The following is a 22,395-nucleotide window of genomic DNA, read 5'->3' on the forward strand; positions in this document are numbered from 1 at the left end:
GGCCCACCAAGTTTGTGTCTGTGTGTGTATGTGAATTATCTTAAGGAAAATGATTGGAAAAATTTTTACTTCTGCATAGGCTTGAAAAATCTTGGCCATCATAAGCATAAATGAGGTACCAGTGAGCATGGAGCATTTATAAATCTGTCGATAAGACCTCTACCTGTATCTCTATTTCTATGTAACTGTTTATATCTTTACTTCTATGGCTACACTTGATAACTGACTTCCCTCCCATAAAATTTTGTAGTAAGAGAATCACGGTCATTCTCAGGGTTCCCCCTCCTGTCCCCTGATGGTGTGAAAGCTTCCAGAGTGTTATATTTGGAGTGTGGCAATTTGGAGTGCACTTTCCTTCTCTTTGCAAAAGGATCACTATTGAGGTATCTCACTCAGATCCAGGATACCCCTTCATTGCTTCCGTATCACACTTGGGAAACTAAATCCTTGCACTGTTTTCCTGGTCCTGCCTGCCTACATACACCAAGGTCATTTCTTTAGCTGAGATCTGTCACCTCCCTGGGACTCTATCTTGGAAACAGGAGTAAGGGCCCCTCCTCCCAAGAGTTGGTACATGTCTTCTACCATTATTCCATCATTCTGGGAAATCTAAGGTGGTGGAGGCAAGGGAATATGCACTTGTTGGTTTTCCCAACGTTATATCTGAACCCTGAGTAGTATCTGTTCCCCTCAATGACTCTGTTCGGGAAGTTTCTCTTGCTCTTTCTGCTCCCTAAACAACCAGCCACATTCAGTTTTATAGGTAGTACCTATTTTATAGATAAACTCTAGATTTATAATTTAATTGAGGGAAATTTAGATGAGAATTTAAATGAGGGAAAAATGGGGAGGGGGCAGGGAGAGGGCGGAAGGAAATAAAATAGGTTACTATGACAGCCATATTGATCTCAGCCCCTGGGGCACTGATATCAAACATTGTGGGAGTTCAGAGGACAGAGCTATACTTAAGGGATCCAATTTTAGACCCCACTCAGTTCATCTAGAGAACCGACCAAAACATGGGAGGAGGAAAAGAAAAGATCAATACAATGAAGAAAGAAATAAGGGAACAAGACAGTTATTACTGAGGAGTGCCAAGGGTGCCCTTGAATTTGGAAAACCTAAAATTCTACTAGACTCTTTCAATATGTTCAGCAATATTTCTCATTCACATCTCAGAGGTATGGGAAGCATTAGAGAAATGAGATGGTGAGATTTATCCAGAGCTAGGAATTGGGAGAGCATATATTGAAGTAGGTTGGTGAGGTGAAAAACTCTAGGGAGTGGAGAGCATGGCTCTGAAAGGAGGGATCAAAGATCATATCAAGGAAAATGCAAATGTTGCAAATAGTTTGAAAATGAGAAGGTGCTAAGAGATAGACACTGTGTGGTGACAAAGGAGTGATTGCATTGATGTGACAAGAGGAAGAGGTGAAAGGCTATCAGTTTGTGGTCGGAGAGGGCAGATTTTAGATTAAGAATCTTGGAAACAGCTCCAAAGATGATCAAGTAGTGGGTATAACTGTGCTGAATGTCGAATAAATGAAGTAGAGGTGAAGGACATTACATTTGAGGAAGTTAAAGTGAAGCCAGATTCAGAGATGAGTCATTATTGAGGATGTTGGAGTTGCCAAAAAGGAATTATAATTGAAAAGAAAACTGAGCCAATGCTGAAGTCATTGAGGAAAGGAGAAGTATGACATAGGAGGTATAAGAGGGTGTGTGTCAACTAGGTCTACATTTTCTTAAATAATGAACTGATATTGGTAAGTTATGGCTGTCTTCTCTCCACCTATACATGTATATACATGCATATCATAGAATTTGAAAAATATATGTAACTAAACAATAAGTAAGATTTAAATTTTCTTTATGCCCTCACTCTGAGAAAAATGCTGTTGACGTTTTGGTGTATCTCTATCCCTGTTTCTTATGAAGCATTCATGTTGGAAAATTACTCTTTGGCATTCAGGCAAGCACAAGTTTGCCTTTTTCTTATGTTTTTTTTCAATAGTGACTCTCTTTCATCTCATAATTACAGACCCTTCATTGACCTAACAATTAAATTCTTGGAGATTTTTAGCTGTTATTCTATTTCTGAGAAAAAGTTCGCGGTCTGGCTAAGGGGCATAGAGGTCTCCCACCTGTCTTGTCCATTCATTCACTCAACAAATAAAACTATGCTAAGCAGACATCATATCAGTCCTGAAGATATTGTAGAGTACATGATAGAAAAATATATATATCTGTCTCCACTCAAGGTGTTTACACCCCCCTGGGAGGGATATAAAGGCAAGAAATAAATAACAGCAATTTCTGACATGTTTTGGTAATTATAATAAGTAACTAAACAAGGCAACATGACAGAGAGTATCTGAGGATGGTGGTAGCCACTCTGTTGGATTATCAAGAGAGAATACCCAGAGGAGGATGAACCTGAAGAATGAAAAAAATTCAGCCAAGTATAGAAGGAGAAAATAGATTATAGCTAGAAGGAATAGTACCTGCAAAGGCCTGGAGGTGTGACATTGTAGAGTTAAAGGAACAAAAATACATCTAGTGTATGGAAGGAATGAGAAGAAGTAGGCAGGTGTTAAGTCAGCTTGTATTTCATTGACCATTATTAGATTTCATTCTAAAAGAAATAGAGGGCCCAAAGTAGTGTATTATTCTGGGGAATCGGAAGATCACTCTTCACTAATGATCTTGCTTCTTTCTTCACTGAGAAAATTGAAGCAGTTATAAGATAAATCCCATACACTCCCATGGCCATCTATCCACCAGCTAGCATTCATACCCACGTTGTCTGCCTTCTCTCCTATAACTAAAAATTATCTGTCCTTGTTCCTTCTAAGTCCAAATCCTCCTCATTCGTACTGGATTCCATTCTTTCATGTAATCAAGGCAAAACTCCAATAATTCTCTCCTCTTTCATCATTACTAATTTTGCCCTCTCTGTTGGGTCATTTCCATCAACATACAACACAATTTTTATCTCATTTAAATTATCTTTTTTAAATCCCTGGGTGCTACTTACCTTCTCTCTATTGTCTCATTTTTCTACTTTACAACAAAATTTCTTGAAAAAGTTGTTTATATTCACTATCTCTGATTCTTCTCTCTCTCTCTCTCACAAACTCACTTGAGTCAGGCTTTGACACCCATAACTTCATTGAAACTTTATTGCACAAATACCAATGACTGCCATATTGTTAAACAATGGTCACTCTGTAGTCATCTTATTTGACCTACCACCTTTAAAACATTTGATTTATTTGACTTCCAGATACTATCTATAATCCTCTTGTTTTTCTCGTACATTACTGGTTGTTCTTTCTTTGTTTTGTTTTGTTTTGTTTTGTGTTAGTTGATTTCTGCTTTACTCCCAGAAAAAGAAAAAGATACCAAAAGATTTGAATCCTTTTACCTTTTCTCTTTTCTATCTACACTTGCTCTAGTAGTGTTCCATCCACTTTAAATATAATATATATGATGATGACATCTCAAATTATATATCAGGCCAAAACTTTTTCTTGAGATTACAAATTTATATTCAAATTGCCTAATTGACAATTCCATGTGTTTATCTAATTAATATCTCAAACTTGCCATGTCTAAAATATGAATTCTTTATCTTCCCCTTCAAAACTTGTCTTTTTCTGTGATCTTTTTTAACCAAATTAATAGTTCATTCTTGCCTTTGCTTAGACCAAAAACCTTGGCGTCAGCTTTGATTCCTCTCTCTCTCTCATACACTACCTACAGTGTACTGAGGAGTCCTATAGTTTTGCCTTTAAAACATATCCAGAGATCCTTTTGGAGTGATTTCAGCAAAATGGCAGCACAAGGCCTTCTTGGTTCCTTCCACCAATCCCCCAACCCCAGACCCCTGCCCAGAACCATTAATTTGAACAACTATTCACATGTAAAATTACCTTCACAAGAGCCAAGGTTTCCAAATAAGGGATTATAGCACTTGGATAAAGCACAGAAATAAGAAAAAATGCATTTAAGGAGAGTAGGAAAGATCAATTCACATTACCTGCATTTATCCCTACCCCAAACCCAAGCAGTTCAGTACAGACCAAGACTCTCCCCATGGGAGAACGAGAGTAAAGTGAACACCTAACTTCACTACCCCAGAGCTGGCCTGTTCAGCACTAGGCTGACTCTTAGGCTGACTCCCTGTATGGAGCCATCATACTACTTGATTTCAAAATATATTACAAAGCAATGGTATTCAAAACAGTATGTTATTGGCATAAAAACAGAGACAATATCAATGGAACAGAATAGGGAGCCCAGAAATAAATCATGCATATATGGTCAACTAATTTACAACAAAGGAGCCCAGAATATACAATGGAAGAGGACAGTGTCTTCAATGCATGGTGTTGGGAAAACTGGATAGCCACGTGCAAAAGAATGAAGCTGGACCACCATCTTACACCATTCACAAAAATTAACTCAGTGCACTCAAGACTTGAATGTAAGACCTGAAACCATAAAACTCCTAGAAGAAATCATAGGTAATAAGCTCCAAGATATAGGTCTTGGTGATGATTTTTTGGATCTGACACCAAAAGCAAAGGCAGCAAAAGCAAAAATGAACAAGCGAAACTATGTCAAACTAAAAAGCTGCACAGAAAAAAAAAAATCAAATTGAAAATGCAACCTACTGAATGGGAGAAAGTACTTGCAAATCATATGTCTGATAAGGAGCTAATATCCAAATTGTATAGAGAACTCATACAATAACAAAACAAACAGACAAATAAAAAAAAGCCAGTCCTTTTAAAAAATGGACAGAAGATCTGAGTAGGTATTTTTCAAACAGAGACATATAGATGGCTAATACATACATGAAAATATGCTCAACATGACTGATCATCAGGAAAATGCAAATCAAAAGGATTTGCAATGAGATATCACCTCACATCTGTTAGAATGGCTATCATCAAGAAGACAAAAAATAACAAGTGTTGGTAAGAGATGGAGAAAAAGGAGCCCCTGTATGCTGTAGGTAGGAATGTAAATTGAATGCAGCCACTATGGAAAACAGCATTGAGGATCCTCAAAAAATTAAAACTAGAACTAAAATATGACCCAGCAATTGCACTTCTGGGTATTTACTCAAAGAAAATGAAAACACTAACTCAAAAAGATATATGTAACCTCATGTTCATTGCAATATTATATATAATAGCCAAGATTTGGAAACAACTTAAGTATTCACTGATGGATGAAGGATAGGGAAAATGTGGTATATACACAATGGAAGATTATAAAATAAGGAAATCTTGTCACTTGCAACAACATGGATGGACCTTGAGGATATTATGCTAAGTAAAATAAATCAAAGAGAGAAAGACAAATACTATATTATCTCACTTATATGTTGAATTTAAACATAAAATAAGCTTATAGATACAGATACACATCACACACACAAACACACACACACACACATACAGGAATGATATTCGGCCCTGTAAAGAGGAATTCCTGCCCTTTGAGACAATATGGATAGACCTTGAGGGCTTTATGCTAGGTGAAATAAGTCAGACAGAAAAAGACAAATACTACATATTTTCACTTATATGTGTAATAAGAATGCCTAACTCATAGAACTAGAGCAGCATCGTGGTTGCCAAGGGATTGAGGCCAGAGGACCGCTCCTTGGGGAGAGGAATAGGGAGGTGTCAGTCAAAGAGAACACACTTCCAGTTCTAAGATGAATAAGTTCTGGTGATCTAAGCTATAGCATGGTAAACATAGGTAACAATACTGTGTTTATACATGAAAGTCATTAAGAGAGTAAATCCTGAATGTTATCACCACACAAACACACACACACACACACACACACACACATACACACACACACAAAGGTAATTATATGAAGGGTATAGAAATGTTAGCTAACCTTATTGTAGTAATCATTTTACAATGTATATGGGTATCAAATCATCACAATGTACCTCTTAATCTTATCTATGTTATATGTTAATACCTCAGTAAAGCCGGGGGGAAAAAAAAACATATCCAGAATCCGACCATTTCTCACTTATGAAAAGCCTCCACTTACTTGATTACTACAGTAGCCTTGTAAGTGAGATTTATGCTTATGCTCTTGCTCACTATAGTCTATGTTCCACCCAGCAGCTGGGGTGATAGTCATGAAATCCATCTGATCATGCAACAGTTCCGTTCAAAATCCTCTAGGGTCTTCCTAAGAGGATCTCAGACTAAAACCCCAAATCTGTGCAAAGACCTACAGGGCTCATGTGATCCAGTCCCTCATTAAATCTCTGATGTCATCTCTTAGTTCTTTCTGCCTTATTCACTCAGCTCCAGCCGCACTGGCCTCCTTGCTATACCCGTGCCCGGCGTGTTCCTCCTTCCAAGCCTTAGCTCTGCCACCTCTCTTGGAATGGCTCTCTCCATAGAATCCCAGATTTACTCCCACCCTTTCCAAGTCTTTGCTCAATACGTCACTTTCCTGCCAAAGACTCCACTGACTCTTGCCTTTTAAAATTACCCAGAACTCCTGATTCTTCTTGCTCTGTTCTATGTTTTCTGTAGCCCTTTTCGATTACACACCACTAACATCCTTAAACCCTGTTGGACGTTTTAGTTAAAGCCATGCTGTCTCCTATCTTCCTCACCCATAGACCTCAGGTGGTCTGGGGGTAAACCCTAACTATGAATGCAGGACCTGACAGGATTTGGTATTTCAGTCCCGGCTCATCAGTCATACTGGGCCTTGTAAGTAACACGACCCTCCCACACATACTTACTTCTTCATCCTGGTCTCTCCCATTCTCCAGCTGGCATAAAAATGCCAGTGTCCCAATCCCTGAAGGAGGAGATTTTGCCACAGTAAAAACCAGATATCAATGGTAACCCTGGAACTAATTGCTACGGGAGGCTATTAGGCATCTGAGACAGATATTCCTGGTGAGTTTACGAGTTAGGTGATCAAGGTCACTTTCAAAGTATGGAAGTATATTGGGAAAGGGAGTGGGGCATTCTGTAGTAAGGAGATACTGTAAGGTGATGATATCATGATGATGCAGTCTGACCTCACCAGCCTGAGGATGGTAACTGAGGATTAACTAGGGTAACTAAGACTTAACTGATTTTTAGATGTGTAAGTCTGTCCCAGCAAACACAGACAAGCAATCATCAGGCCACATTTAGATGGTATGACTTGCTCACCGCCTACAAACTGGGTAGCCAAACCCCTACCTCAAAAAGCTAGAATGTAAGGAAGCAAGAAAAACTGCCCCATCACAGAGTCTGTTTGCCAAAGAACATTGTATCATCCAGTCTCATTTGCAGCTGACCAAGACGATCTGAAACGGCCAAGAGAGAGGCTCATGCAAAATATGCCAAAGTCACTTGGAATTGACCACGTGGAATACAATTTCGGCAGGGGCATGTTCTTTCAGAAAACTTAGATGTACTCTGATGTTCAAGTACTACAGCTTTCTCCTAATTGCACTGACTTACCCATTAGGGATTCCTGCTTTATTCTGGGTTCTGTGTCCTCCATGATTTTGCTCCTGAAACCAGACTTAGAGACAAAAATCCCTAGCTTCCCCTGCCTCAGGAATGCAAGGAATTCAGACAGATGGTAGAGATGAGAAGCTGCCTCGCCACCAAGTTCCTGGGGATCAGAAGGAGAAAGTGAAGAGAACAGGGGAACAGCAGATAATGTGTTAGCATGTTAATACATTGTAATTTGGGCCAGAATTGGACCTGCTAGTGGGAACTGTCCTTTCATGAAAGAGTAAATAGTAGTTTACACTCATTGTAGCATATGAGACCACTGTTCCCATGATTTTTAACTTAGTAAGTTTCATAGAACTTATTGGTCCAAATGAAGGTCCGCCAGTTCTGTCTGACTTGCACAGACATGGTGAAGCTGTTCCTGTCATGTCTCTAGCAGTCCCGGGCGAAACCAGTGCTGTACCCCTTCACCCCCAGCTTCAAAGTGTCCTTGTAACATGTCTTCTGACCACATTGCTGGAGGGTGCCCACCTCAGCCAGTACCACTGAATAGCTGTGGGAGAAAATTATAACAAGAACAAGGTTGAATCCAAAGCATTATGAGTCTCTTCTTGATGACCACTCTTTTGGTCTAGAGTAACTATATTTAGTGTAAAATTATTATTTTTGCCTCTTTTTGGATGATCTACACGTTTAACCAACTCACTGTACTTTGCATGAAAATCAAAGTGTTCTTTTCTAGTTTACTTTTGCTATCAGTGTAATACAAAATCTATTTCCCTAAATTAGGTTGTATCTCATTAGTCTTTTAAATGTAGAATTGTAATGGTTCAAGGTTAATGAGTTTGAAAAATATGTGTAACTTAAATTGTGACTAACTTATTTCAAAAATATTCTAGAAAATAGAAATTTCTTCTAGTAGTATAAAATTATGAATGATATTTAAATCTTGCTAAAGTTGACTGCACTTCGGTTAGATTCACCAATAAAATAATTGTTGAGTACCTTTATAACTGAAGTACTCGGGGCATTTCGGAATTGAATTAGTAAATTACAGATTGGTTTATTCTAATGCAAGAGAAAATGATTATCCATTAGAAAGGCCAACAGGAAGAAAGTACTAGGGAGGTTCACGGCAGGGAGAGATCATTACTGGCCGGGGCACTATCCCACTCTCTCAGTCACTGTTCATACCCAGCTCAACTGTGTCTTGATCATCTCATTCATTAGTTCTTTATTCATTTATTCAAACATATATTCAGAACCTACAATGTGCCAGGCACTGTGCTAGATACTGAGACAAGGTGAAGGTCAAATAATAGTTGGTCAGGTGGACAGGAAAAAGGAGTTAGGCAAAAGGAATTACAAGCACAAAGTCATTGTTGCAAGTTATGTATTTGCATTTCAAAAACAACTCCCCTTGTCTTCAAATATGCTTTAGAAATCATTTAAATGTCTCATTTATATTTTAGCAGAGTGGTTGAAGGAACTCTAAACTCAGAAAATGACTTATCTGGTCGTATACATTCAAGAGGATGGTCAAATTGTTAAAATGAAAAAGTTAAAGCAAGAATTTGACTGACACTTATCTATTTAAAAATAACCATAGTATATTTAAAGGATAAAACAGCCTATATCTTATTGCTATTGATTTTTAGGGCTATTGATTCTTGTTTTAAGCTTTACTTTAACAGTTCTAAGAAGTGGGAATGTAGAGGAGTCGGATCACCTGAATAAAAAATATAATGGTATACAAATTCTTTTTCCTCCACCCTCTAGATTTAGCAGTATTTACACCCCACCAGTTTGTACTTGGTGCCTGCACACATGTGGGATGTACAAACAGTTCCCTGGTCATACTGTACACAGCACAGCTTCCACCAGAGCATGTGGATTCCCCACTTCTGACCGTCCTGGATTCTAGAACTATCTATGTACAGTAAGTAGAAATGTTGTCTCTGTCCCACATTGGTTTATGCAAGAATCCCAGTGAGCTCAATCAAGGGAAGGGCTTGTGACATAAAACTAATTTTATTGTGATGAAATGCATAGAAGTGATTAGTTCAGTGGTTCTGGGAACCTTTGATTATCACTTGCCAACTTAATTTCCATTTCGTCTCCACGCAATCAGGCTGAGCTACATACGGACACAGATTCTGTGCAAACTTCAATAAATGGAAACTGACCACTTGCAGGACTGCCTTGGGCTTTCTACAGGGGAGGCGTTATCCGTGATGAGTTGGAATTAGTCTAAATATTTATTTTCTTTTTGAGTATACACTACAACCCTGCAGTTGAAGTCAGAAAGGAACTTTCATGTATAGGCATGTTCAGATTATTTTTGGTATGAATGGATTCTGACCCATTTCCTAAACTCTGAGGTACAAGGTATACTGTCATTACTGGATTGAAATTTAACAAACCTCTCCTGCCACCAATGAATACTTGTTTACATTCATCTCTGTTGGTCTCAGTTTTCCCATCTGGAAAAGAGTTTGGGCTGAGTAAATTAGGGTATTTGTTCAAGCTGGGAAACATTATGATCCATACCCCATTGTTCCAGGTCTGAGATGTCCTGTTGGCTTTCAGTGCTGCCCTAACCTGAGCCCGCATTACTTACGCCAAAAGATTTCCCACTACTCTAAGTATTTCTCAGTTTACCTGTTTCTATTTTACGATTTGTCCGGCTCATGTTCACTCACACATTGTAAGGTGTATGTGGAATATCCTCTACTTTTCCTTCTGCCTACCATATCCGATCCATCAAGTAGACAGTCTTCTGTGTCTAGGTAGTGTCTCACCTTATCCATGAGGTTTGATTTGACTGCTTCGCACTTCAGTGCACTTCAGTCCTCAGCTTCTCTGTATTCTAGAGTTGCATGTTAATTTGGCATTAGATGGCTGCATTTTTTCAAGACAGTTATGTTATTTCTCTCTCTCTCTCTCTCTCTCCCATTTCTCATAAATTCTCAAATGTTCTATTTCTCTCAATTTTTGTTCTATCGCTTAAGTTCAAAATTAAATACTCACACATTTTTTATATTATTGACTAGTTAAAATTATAAGTAACTAGAAAGTAGGCACTATGCCATATTTTCTTTAGACCATTCAGAAGAGACATTTAATAACTACTTGGGTTTTTTTTTTTTTAAGATTTCAGTGTGTGTGTGTGTGTGTGTGTGTGTGTGTGTGTGTGTGTGTGTGTTTTGAGTGGCATAAATCCAAGTTCATATGCGTCCTTTAAAAATCTTGCACATTTCAGGTTTGACTTGAATGAATGATGGATAGTCATGCTATATTTTTCCATTCCCAGGTGGAAACAACCAAGAAATGTAAATGGGATTCTGGAGCGCTATATATTATATATTTCAAATCACACACATGATTTTACAATTTGGGATGTCATCTATAACAGCACAGAACTTTTTCAGGATCACCTGCTACAATACGTGTCCCCTGGTAATAAATATCTCATCAAGCTGGGAGTAAGTTCATTTTAGTCTACCACTTTCTCTTCCCTTCTCTTGCTGCTTCTCTCTTCCTTTGTCCCATCTTCTCTCTCTTGTTCACTTAAAAAAAAAAAAAAACCCAAACCCAAAATTTCTGTATTGCTGTTGAGACTGAAAACATACTTCACACTGTAAATGGGAATGTAATCTAATATCTACATATTTATTTTGTATTACACAGAATGATGGCATAATAATCTGAGTCATTAGATTTTTCCCCAATCTAATTTGGGATTATCAGAAATTATTTCTTCTTTGTTATTTCCAGAATGTCATAATTGGTAAGGGCTTTTTCTAAAATGCCTGAATTAATAAGGTTATTTCCCTATGGAGCTTGTTTTCATTTGGAAAACAATGTACGATATGAGAATTTAGGTCTTATATTTTAAAATGATGGTTTAAGTGATCCCTAAATATTCTGGATTGTTATTATAGTCTGGTTTACATTACACTTCTATCTCAAAAGAACAGTCACTTAATAAAAACCCTGGAATCAACATACTTTAGAGGTCTTTAGACAGACAATAGCATTTTTTAATGCAAAATAGCACTTTTATACAAAGGTCTTTTAAAAGACCTTGATATTACTGTGGAATTTATACTCAGTGGTTCCTTTTGTTTTTTGATGAAATATAATCTTTTTTAAGTTTAATAGCACATCTGAAAATAACTGAATATAAACATGAGATTGTCCCTATTTGCTTTAAACACACTCTTCATTTTATAGTAATACCTATATAAGGATATTTGCTTTGATAAATGCCATAGAAAATATTCTGCTCTTGATTATGAATAAATTTACATTTATGTAGACACTGTGTATGCATTCATTTTACTTAACATGCTCTTGAATGCTCTAAATATTATACCATGAGAAAATAAACTACATTCAACTATTGCTTACTGTCTGACCTGACATCCCAAAACAAGGGCAATCAGACAATGTTAAAAATCCTATTCAGAATTGACTCTATGTGCCTAGGTGTTCAGCACGCAGATGGGCTTATGAAGCAGCATCTTTGATTACTTAGTTGTAGCACTCAAGATGTAAGAAAGTTATTACCTTGATTTTCAAAAACTAATACAGAAATCCACACTATTTTCAAAACAGTGGTAATATCAAAATCCAGAAAAGACTCTATTGCTTAGAAGAAACCAAAATTAAACAGAAATTGTTGTGCTCTTAGTTTTTATCAGGAGGCAAATGTCATGAAACAAAGTTCTACTCCCCAGGTAATTTTTAGGATATGCTGTGCAATCAGTATAAATCCACTCCAGTCTCCTATGTTTTATACATCTGTAATATCTTGAAAAATGAATACCACTAGATTGGGAGGCTGCTTGCCTGCATTTCAATTCAGATTTTGCTACCAACTGTGTAACCAAAGGCAAATTCACTTAATTGCACTGATTTTTATGTTCTCTAAGCCTAAAGTCAGGGCTTTGAACTAAATGATTTTTAATGTCTCTTTGAGCCCTAAAATTCCGTGACACTAAATCATTCTGTGATCCCAAACAATATTCTATGGAATCAAATAAGATCTGTCAGCCATTGAGTAATGTTGATGCAGAACGTCATAAAGATGTGGAAGTCCCTGCCCTAACTCTTGTTAGGAAAATAAATTTGCTCACATTATTTTTTATTTCTCTGTATATGGTAGTGGAGAAAATACACTAATATATTTCAGGAAGTAGTCAATTAAGTTTTTTACCTAACTCTATAACCAGTAAAATAAGTGAACCAGAACATTTTAAGTTCATCTTGGTTAATTGAAGGGTTACTGTATATTTCAGTTTCCACATAATAACTGGCTTTCAAGGTCATTAGATTAGTAGATGGAGATTACGTTCTCAGCCAAGTGCAGTTGTCTTTATAGATAGTCTTAGCATGTTGAAAGTTCTGGAAAATAAAACATACAGATGACCAAGCCCTTAAGAATAGAAGATGATACATGAGGATTCAAGCCACTGTGATTTACTCTAGACTCAGAGACAGTATGTTACTTCAAGTGGCTTCATTTAATTTTTCCTGTTAACTTGATTATATACTCCTGAAGGGTAGAAACAGCATCTTTCAAAATTCTATCTGCTGAGTCAAGCACAGTGTCTGGTAGAAACTGGAAGCTCAGCAAACAATTCTTGAATGAATGGATAAATGAATGAACACTAAGTATATGTATTTCATGAAGAATCTGAGACTTCTGATATGAATTAAATGATTTGTTGTAAGATGTCAGAATTGGGGACTGTGTGGATCTAAGCATATACTTTTTCTACTGGAAGAGACAGCATAACATGTTACTACACTCAACAAATGGTATTGTGGAGTGTGGTAGTTCTGAATAAAGATAATAAGTCAGCAATTAAATAAAGAAGCTAGTAATACAAACTAGTAGCAAGATATGTACAGCTTGATAATTTTCATATTACAGCTAGACATTTGCCTCTTGATGAATGTTAAGTGTTAAATATCTTTACTGGAAAGATTCTTGGAAATGATGAGCTTAATTTTTCAAAGGATCATTTATATATAACATGGCCTTGTTCCTTTTCTTCATACTTTAAGGTATGCTGCATTCTTAATATCCTCAGAGCCTACTTACCTGAAAACAAACTATTGAAAAAGAGAATGCAAGTTTTGGATGTTCCTAATAGTCATCATTTCAAAATAATTGATACACATGTATTAATTACTCATTTCCTTTACCAAAATTCAATCCCCTATTTGATCAGAAGTTACTGGACATTTCAGGGTGGTACTATGACTTTGCCACTTAACAAAAATGGCTGTAACTGAGAAAAGCTATAGGAGATGGGTTGAAATGCCTTATTGTAAAGGCTCAGGGGCTTTCAAAGACTTTGCTATTTCATAAAAGCATCTTTAATTAATCCTGCTAATTTATTTAGTTTTTCCGAACCAGAATTTTAATCAGCATTCAGTTGCATTGCATGCAGGGGCCTCCAGTGCTGGTAGGTCAAACAAGATACTGATTGGTGTGATTTCATTTAGATAATATCAGTTAGATTCGACAAATCGGAAGCAACTTTAAGAGCATTTTTTTCCTTATTTAGGAACTGCTCACTTAGCACCTCTAAATGCATGCAAAAAGAATGCGGAAAAAAATATTTTGCAGGTAATTCTGTTATTTCAGTAGCCTCTTTATAAATTCTGTTTTATTTTCAAGAAAAATTCTCTCATAAACTCCTTGGATTCTTAGAAAGCTCCTTTGTCAAATTATGAGTTTATGGTTCTTAGATGATATAGCCCATAGCCCAAAGATCAATCCTTCCAAACCAGAGGATGTCTTTACTTACCCCAAAAGGCATCCTAAAATTCTCAAAACAAAGTAAATTTCAATTCACTCTTTATTTTTAAATATATATAATTACATGTCTTATAATATTTCTTTGGGGAGAGGTAGCTGGGGTCAATTCTTAGGACATAAAAAAGTAATAGTGAGAAGTAGACGATCTGAATTAAGTCCCAGTGTGTTATGGGTTTAACAGTAAGATGCTCCAACATTTTTCCCCTCCTAAGGAAAAAAAATCTAGGAACTGCAAGTAGTTTTATCTCTCTGAGGACTAAAAAGAATGCTCTTTCCATCATTTTCCTTTGATAATTTGGCTGTCCCACTTGGCCTCTTTTCCTGCCATATTTTCTAGTGGACTTTTAGTATGTTTGAAATGTCTTTTTTAAAATTTTTCTATTTTAATGTTATTTCTTGGGCTAACAATGACATGTCCTAGAGCTTTGAGTCATGGTTTGGCCACAAGCTCAATTGATTCCTCTTTATTTGCAGAGATTCTGTTCTCAGGAAGAGGATAGTTTATCTCTTCCATATATATGCACACGCTGCAGCGGAGAATTAGAGGGAACCACAGAGGTTAATTAGGTCCCAATCTTAATGCAATTTCATGCCCAAGCCCCAGTTTAACCCATCAGAAACTTGCCTACACTGATGAGAAATTATCCTGAAGATATAGGCTACTGTTGTATTCTTGCAAGGGAAAGTGAGATTGAGCTCCATGTCTACTGACCATTTAATATTTATACTTGTAATAAATAATTTGAGACAACTTGTTCAATAGTATACAGCAACTTAAGAAAATATCTTTAAAAATAAGTCAACTGTCTCTTATTTATAGGGAAAAAAATTCAACTGTGTTGATTATCAAAAGGTTGTTCCCTTAATATCGAGCTGAAAAGCAAGGGACAGGCCCAAAGAAATAAAAAGATGTTTTAATTTTTTATGCTAGCAATATCTACATTCCCTGAAAAGGGACTAAATGCCTATCTGCTTTTTACATTGTCCTATGATTTTGCTTCATTTTCTTAATTGGTTTTCAGTAAATTTTAGGGCTTTTTGAAATATTTTTAAATTTGTGTAAATTACAACTGGAACCTAAATTGATACTGAACAAAAGCTTAAGTGTAGTTTTCAAATATCTATGTTATATAAAGATATGATTGCTAATATTTGCTAGCAAATAGAGTCTGGAAAAGCCCTGTGTGTCTGTCTCTGCTTCCTGGAAAAATATTTATCCAATAAGTTAGGTAGCAAAGATATTTTCCTAATACACTTAAACATTTATTTTGGAATTACTTGTAGAATTATAAGAGTACACACAGAAGTTTCCAGGTTGTTTTTTTTTTTTAAGATTTATTTATTTGAGAGTGAGGGAGGGAGAGAGAGAGTACACATGCACGTGATCAGGGGGAGGAGCAGAGGAAGAGGGACAAGCAGACTCCCTGTTGAGCCCAAAGCCTGACATGGGGCTCGATCCGGCGACCCTGAGATCATGACTTTAGCTGAAATCAAGAGTTAGACACTTAACCAACTGAGCCATCCAGGGCCCTCCCAGGTATCTTTAACATCCATGTTTTCATTTATGGCATTAGTTAATACCTAATTAGGGAATGGGAAGATTCTGTGATCACTTTAAGTGTGCTGGCCGTGTAATGAGCCCATTTCCTCTGGCACATAAGTAAGTGATTTGACCCTTTAAGCTATTAAACAGTCACTCAACAACTGCTTTGTTGCTGATACATGAGAAATACTATTTTATTCAATTTCACATTATGTTGTACTCTAAACATATTGGTTACACTATCGCAATAAAGGCAATTATATTTGCTGTAGATCTTTTATTTTACTCCAAATCACTTGTTTTTATCCTGAAGTAATTTCAGTCTCTAGTGTTACCCTCATGTAGTGTGCACACACATGTGTGTGTCTGTGCATGCGCACACTTAATTCCTTCTAGGAAACTTTGTACAAGGCTGATTTCATCAAGGTTATTCATCCAGGCAATAGATGCCCTATCGCTAGGCTCTAACATAGGATGTACTTATAATTCATATATGCATACGTTTTGGGTTATTTTCTAATTATCAGAGCTGGCTGTCTCGTGTCCTGAAAAGCAAACTAATTAAATGTCAGACCTCAGCACTGAAACAAATTTATTTGGTGTGGTGGGGCGGGGGGGGGGGTTGTGGATCAAGAAAACTGTGTTTCAAAGTATCTGGAACTCTTGTTATGAATTCTCTGTTTCCAAGGCTTTGGACCCAGAAAACTTTTGTGACCCAGAGTGAAATGTGGTTTTTGCATTTCCCCTCAGGCTTGCACAGGGGGTGGGTGCACTGTGAGCGAGGCCAGTGAGGCCCTAACTGATGAGCAGGCACCCGAAGGTGTGCCAACCCCCAAAGCACACTCTTATTCACCTCACTCCTTTCACATCTCCTGGACAGAGCCTGAATATCCAAATGGTAAGTGAACTCTTTTAGCCTCAAGTTAAAAAGATGATTAGCAAAGGTAAATTAATATTCTAAATGGCAGCTTATATGTGGTGCTTAATTTTTAATGATCATTTTAGCACATAAAATACCTGAGATAGTATCATTGTCTGCAGTTGGGAGATTGTAGTTTTTAGGCTAACACACAATTTTGGTGGCTCAAAAGTGCTCCCTTTTGATAGTTCTTGTGTACTGCATCTCATTGTTCAATACGTTCCAGGAGAGGTGGAGAGAACAGATGAGGATTCCCAAAGTGCCATTGTGACAGTGACATTATATTTTCAGTGACTTTCTGTTTCTCACAGTCTTGAGTTCATTCTCTGAGAGGTAGAGAGAGAGAGAAAGTCCACGCACATCATGTATTTCAAAATGCTTTTGGTTGAATAAGTTTATCTTAGAAGAGACCACTTGGAACTCTGTATTTTAATATATTATATGCAAATATGTCAGCATGCAGTTTTTAAACAGTGCATATGTTAAATATATATGTATTTATACTTGTTTAACTTCAAGTTGATCGTGTATATTTCTAAGTGACATATACATCTTTGCATAGTTTAGAGAATTACGTAAGCCAGTTCAAGTTGGCTAAAATAAGATCTTATTATAAAGAATTTGCAATAACTTGGAGGTAGAAATTACTTTATTCATTTATTGGAAATATCTTTAAGTTTCACACAACATACTGTCATTGTTCCACACTGATGGAAACTTATGTAACATCAAATTTTGTTCCCGTTAAGACAAACATCAAGACTTTTAATATCCTAGAAATTGTTTTAAGTAGTTTGTTACTGAAAATCGAGATGGCCTCCTTTAGCATAGCCAAAAAGAATGGAAGAAAGAAATTGAATTTTATTAGTTTGTCTTATGTTTACTATGATATTAATTATTCCAGTCATCTCATTTTAATTAAACTTTTGGCAAATGCATTAGATATATTTGAGGTAATGGAGAGAGTTCAAATAATTAGAGTGAGTGATTATCTCTGCTATTGAAGTGATTCCTGTACTGTTATAAATTTCCTAATAAAAAAATAAATGGATCTCTATTTGATACTTATATGAAACAGTCAAAAAATCTTGCCATACTTCGTGCTCCACAAATGTATCTAGCCCATAGGTGGCAATGCAAATGTTAGTGATTTTTTCCAATTGGATTGCTGTTAAATGCCATTACGTGATTTGCATCGTAGAACATTTTCCTTCATACCATTGGTCTTGGCACCTGGAATGGCAACTGTACTCAGAATCCTAGGTGGACCAGGGAAATACTTTCTACATTTCAGGGAATATTTGCATACTATGTTTTGTGCATTTACAAGCAGTTTTAAAATGTATTCGTTGAACCAAAAAGAATTTGAGAGGTTTTGGAGATTTGTGTAAACACTTTCATTGTGTTCTAAAGTCTTGTGTTTAATCACATCAGAATTTTCAAAATTTTTATTTTGGGGCAATGGTTAGACATTTAAAAAGTAATAGTGTTCATTTAAAAAGAAAATAGCAACTTTCACGCCACCTACTTCTCTCTTCACTTGCCCCAAATTTTCCAGTGTTTGATTTTTATTGTCTATCATCTGGAGAGGGAAAATCTGATTGTTGGAAAACACCTTGTTCCTCTATTTGTTTTTAAAGCCCCCATACTTCCCCTTGAAAACCTAAAGAATAAAATCCAAATTCTTTAGTCTAGTATTCAGGTCACTCCCAACTTATGACTCAATCTGCATTTACAGAGCCTTGTAACATATGTTCCTTTCTAGAATTACTTATGGCTTACTGTAGGGTTGCAAGACTGTGTGTGTGGAGTCAAATTGGCCTAGAGACAAATATTATCTCTGCCGTGTAGTAGTGTGTTACTTTGGGAGATGGACTAAATTCCATGAGCCCCAGTTCTCTTGATTATAAAATTGGCATTGACAACCCCTATTTTCTTTCCGTCTTTCCTGTGGAAATCTAACTCATTCCTCAGAACTAAATGTGGGCCTCTTTTTTTTTTTTTTTTTAAGATTTTATTTACTTCTTTGAGAGAGAGAGAGTTAGAGCACAAGCCAGAGAGGAGCAGAGGGGGAGGAAGAAGCAGACTCCTTGCTGAGCAGGGAACCCAACTCGGGGCTTGATCCCAGGACCCCGAGATCAGGAAACCTCCGCCTGGATTTTTATTACCCTTTACATTCAACATATCCAAGTTGATTTCTCCACATGTTCTCTGCCCCTCTACCTGCCTTTTCTCCTGTGTTCCTCCTCTTCCTGATTAGCACAACCCAGTCACATGAGCCAGAAACCTGGGTGGCATTCTTGACTTCAACCCTGGCTCACTCCTGACTTGTCTTACCACATGACCCTCAACTCCACTCCTCTAAGGAAGGTCACTGATATTTCTCACCCAGATAACTTCAAGAGCTTCCTCATACCCTGCAAAAATCTGAATTGGTTCATTCAAAGTCTATTTTTTGAGGACCTACTGCTAGGTGCCATCATTCTGATGATACCAAGATGAATTTGCCTAATCCCTGATCTTAAGGATAAGGGCTCTTTGGGGGAACAAATAATCGCAAGGTAGGGATATGAATAAGGTGCCAAATGTATGGAGAAGAAGTTCCCTGAGGAACTCTATGGGATGTGGAAGTGTAATCCCTCTGGGTCTCCACTAGGTGTGGCAGGTCCAGAGATATATAGGCATTTAGACTGTCATGTTGTGAAACAGATGCTTTTTGCATGGTTTTGCACACGCTGGGATCAGTATTATTAACATGGAAAAAAATATGGAGAAACAATAAACCCACTTCCAGTAATAAGAAGTATGTGAATTTCCAAAATATATGCCCATATGTGACAAAATATGAGAGATATAAAAGCTTCTGATATAAATGTCTAGTTCTTGCCTATCAAGCAAATGGTCGCCTTTAGACAGCATGGCTTAGGAAATAGACTCTCTGCTTTTCATAAATGATTCTGATTTAAACAGTCACTTTCTACTCATCAGAATCTTGTGATATCCTGACCCAGTGGCTAAGAGAATGGCGTATTGCCCTTCTGATTGCCATTTTCTTCTTTGTCTCCCAACCTGCTCTACTCCACAGCTTGTGCTGGGAAGCTTGCTCTTTGCTTCAGGACATGCCTCATGCGCTCTGAGAATTTTTCCTGTCCTAGAACTTTTTGTTCTGTGCTCTACCAGCCGTTCTAAGAATAGTGCCTGACCCACATAATAGATGCTCAATTAAAACTTTGCTGATTAGCACTACCAAAAGAAAAAAAATAAATGCACAGAAAATAACAAATGTTGGCAAGGAAGTCAAGAAATTAGAACCCTTGGGTACTGTTGGTGGGAACATAAAATGGGGCAGCTACTATGGGAAACAGTATGGAAAATTCCTCAAAAAATTAAAAATAGAATTACTATGTGCTCTAACAATCCCACTTCTGGGTATTTATCCAAAAGAATTGAAAGCAGGATCTTGAAGAGATACTTGCACACCCACAGTCACTGTAGCCAAGAGATGGAGGAGACCCAAATGTCCACGGATGGATGAATGGATAAATAAATATATACACAATGGAATATTATTCTGCCCTTAAAAAAAGAAATTATCACATGCTACAACATGGATAAACCTTGAGGACATTATGTTAACTAAAAGAAACCAGTCACAAAAAGACAAACACTGCACGATTCCACATAGAAACAGAAAGTAGAATCTGGCAGGGGGGTCAGAGGGGGAATGGAGAGTTGCGGTTCAAGGAATATAGTTTCAATTTTGCAACATGAAAAGGTTCTAGAGATCTGTTATACAACAATGTGCATTTAGTAAACAATCTGTACTACACACAGAAAAACAGTTAAGATGGTAAGTTTTAGGTTATGTGTTTTTTTTACCACAATTTTAAAAATATGATGTAGAGAGGATATAGTAAAATGCAGTAAACTTTTTAAACCAGAAGAAGAAAAGGTTAAGGGCTGTGTTGAAACAAAATTTATTAATTGAAACAAAAGTTTCAATTAATAATCACTTAAAGATAGATACATAAAATATACATTTGTTAAACCAGAGTGAGATCATTCTGTCTTGTGTAACTTGTTTTTCTCACTTAACAACGTTGTGGAGACATTTTTCCCTGGCAGTTAAGCAGACAGAGCCCAGCTTCAGTGTTTCAAAAGGCAGCAGAGTCCCACTGAATAAAACCACAGCTTATGAGACCCATGTTTTATCAGTGGATATTTATGTTTCCATGATTTTGCTGTTATAATGCTACATGCTGTTAATTGCCTTCTACCAAGTAGTCGGTAAGTACTCGGTCTTTATCACTTGATTGCCACCTAAGGCTTTCTTTCCTTCAAACGTGTCCTACCGAATTCTAGGTCCTTGCTTCACTTACCTGCAAAAATGGAGTGACCCTCCAGCTCTCTTTCTCTAATCAGAGTGCTTGGCATCCACATTCCCTCCGGCAAAGGTGTTCTCCGCAGGCTGCTATTTCAGGCAGGATTTTAAAACCTGAATGAGAGCTACTTTTAGGAAGATAAGAACCCTTTATTGTGTAGCACCTGGACCTTTCCTTTGTCATACCATCAGCCATCAGTGAGAAGGGGCACAAAGGATTACTGTCTAATAAATTTGTGACCTGTGTTGTGAAGATTACAATTGCGTAATCAGAATGATGCTTTTGAGAGCTTCCAAATTCTCATGAGCCATATTCCCTTTCAGAAGCCTAGGCCTTAGAATCTGTAAATATGTTTTTTCCTCACACTTGCAGTCCCCCCTTGCTAAAATCAGCATCAATACTGACTATACCAAACTTATTCCTCATTACCTAGCATAACGTGTAATGACATTTGAAAGTAATTAGAATATGTTTTTTAAAACAGTAACTAGAAATATAGAATATGAAATTCTTATCCTTTATTAATATTTACAATTGCTTGTAACTATCCACTATCTTTACTTAAGTAAATTTACTAGAACAGTTTCCCTGTTAGATTGTGACCCACATGAGGACAGGGATGTGACTTGTCCTCTGTGGCCTTGATCACGGTTCTAGTGCCAGCAACTGGGAGGGTGCCAGTCATGGTATTATGGGTATTTATTGCTGTTGAGGGGATTAATGTTTGCTGATGATAGGGACAATGATAACATAGTTATTGTGTGGGTGTGAAAAGTATATGCATACGCAATTACACAGTACATGCAAATGCACATTTACAGCACATTTTATAATTACATAATATAGGGGAAATGATTTCAAAGGCAGCAGAATGGCAATTTCCTCTTGGCCTGCTGAAGGCTCAAAGGCCCAGTTGCTTGGTATAAGATTTTCTCAGCCTAGTGATTTGTTGAGATTTTAAAGAGAGACAGCGTGTGAAACTGGATCTGCTTTGCATGCCTCTGTGTGAAAGGGTAGATTGTTCCTGCCATCAAGATTTGGTAATGTCAGGATGAGCACAGGAGAAGGAGAGCTGGGCACCCATTAGACAGGGTCCCAGGGACTTCTTGAGAAAAGAATGAGTACTTAAGGAACCTATGAAAATATTTTCCTAATGCAGCCTTTTGTACTGGGCTGGCTTTTTGAGAATTTATATGTGGAT

At 37.1% G+C, this 22,395-nt stretch overlaps 1 protein-coding gene across 1 annotated transcript in view; it reads left to right on the plus strand.

The window, feature by feature from the left end:
- USH2A (usherin) overlaps nt 1-22,395 on the plus strand; it is a 716,035-nt gene that overhangs the window by 346,362 nt on the left and 347,278 nt on the right. Inside the window, exons 32-34 of the mRNA XM_028104725.2 lie at nt 9,295-9,454; nt 10,829-11,000; nt 16,644-16,791. Of these exons, the coding sequence (XP_027960526.2) occupies nt 9,295-9,454; nt 10,829-11,000; nt 16,644-16,791 (480 nt within the window). The remainder of the gene's footprint in view (nt 1-9,294; nt 9,455-10,828; nt 11,001-16,643; nt 16,792-22,395) is intronic.

This window comes from Eumetopias jubatus, unplaced genomic scaffold (genome assembly GCF_037043125.1).
Source record: "Eumetopias jubatus isolate StellerSeaLion01/CBP00866 unplaced genomic scaffold, mEumJub1_p1.0 scaffold_12, whole genome shotgun sequence".
NCBI lineage: Eukaryota > Metazoa > Chordata > Mammalia > Carnivora > Otariidae > Eumetopias > Eumetopias jubatus.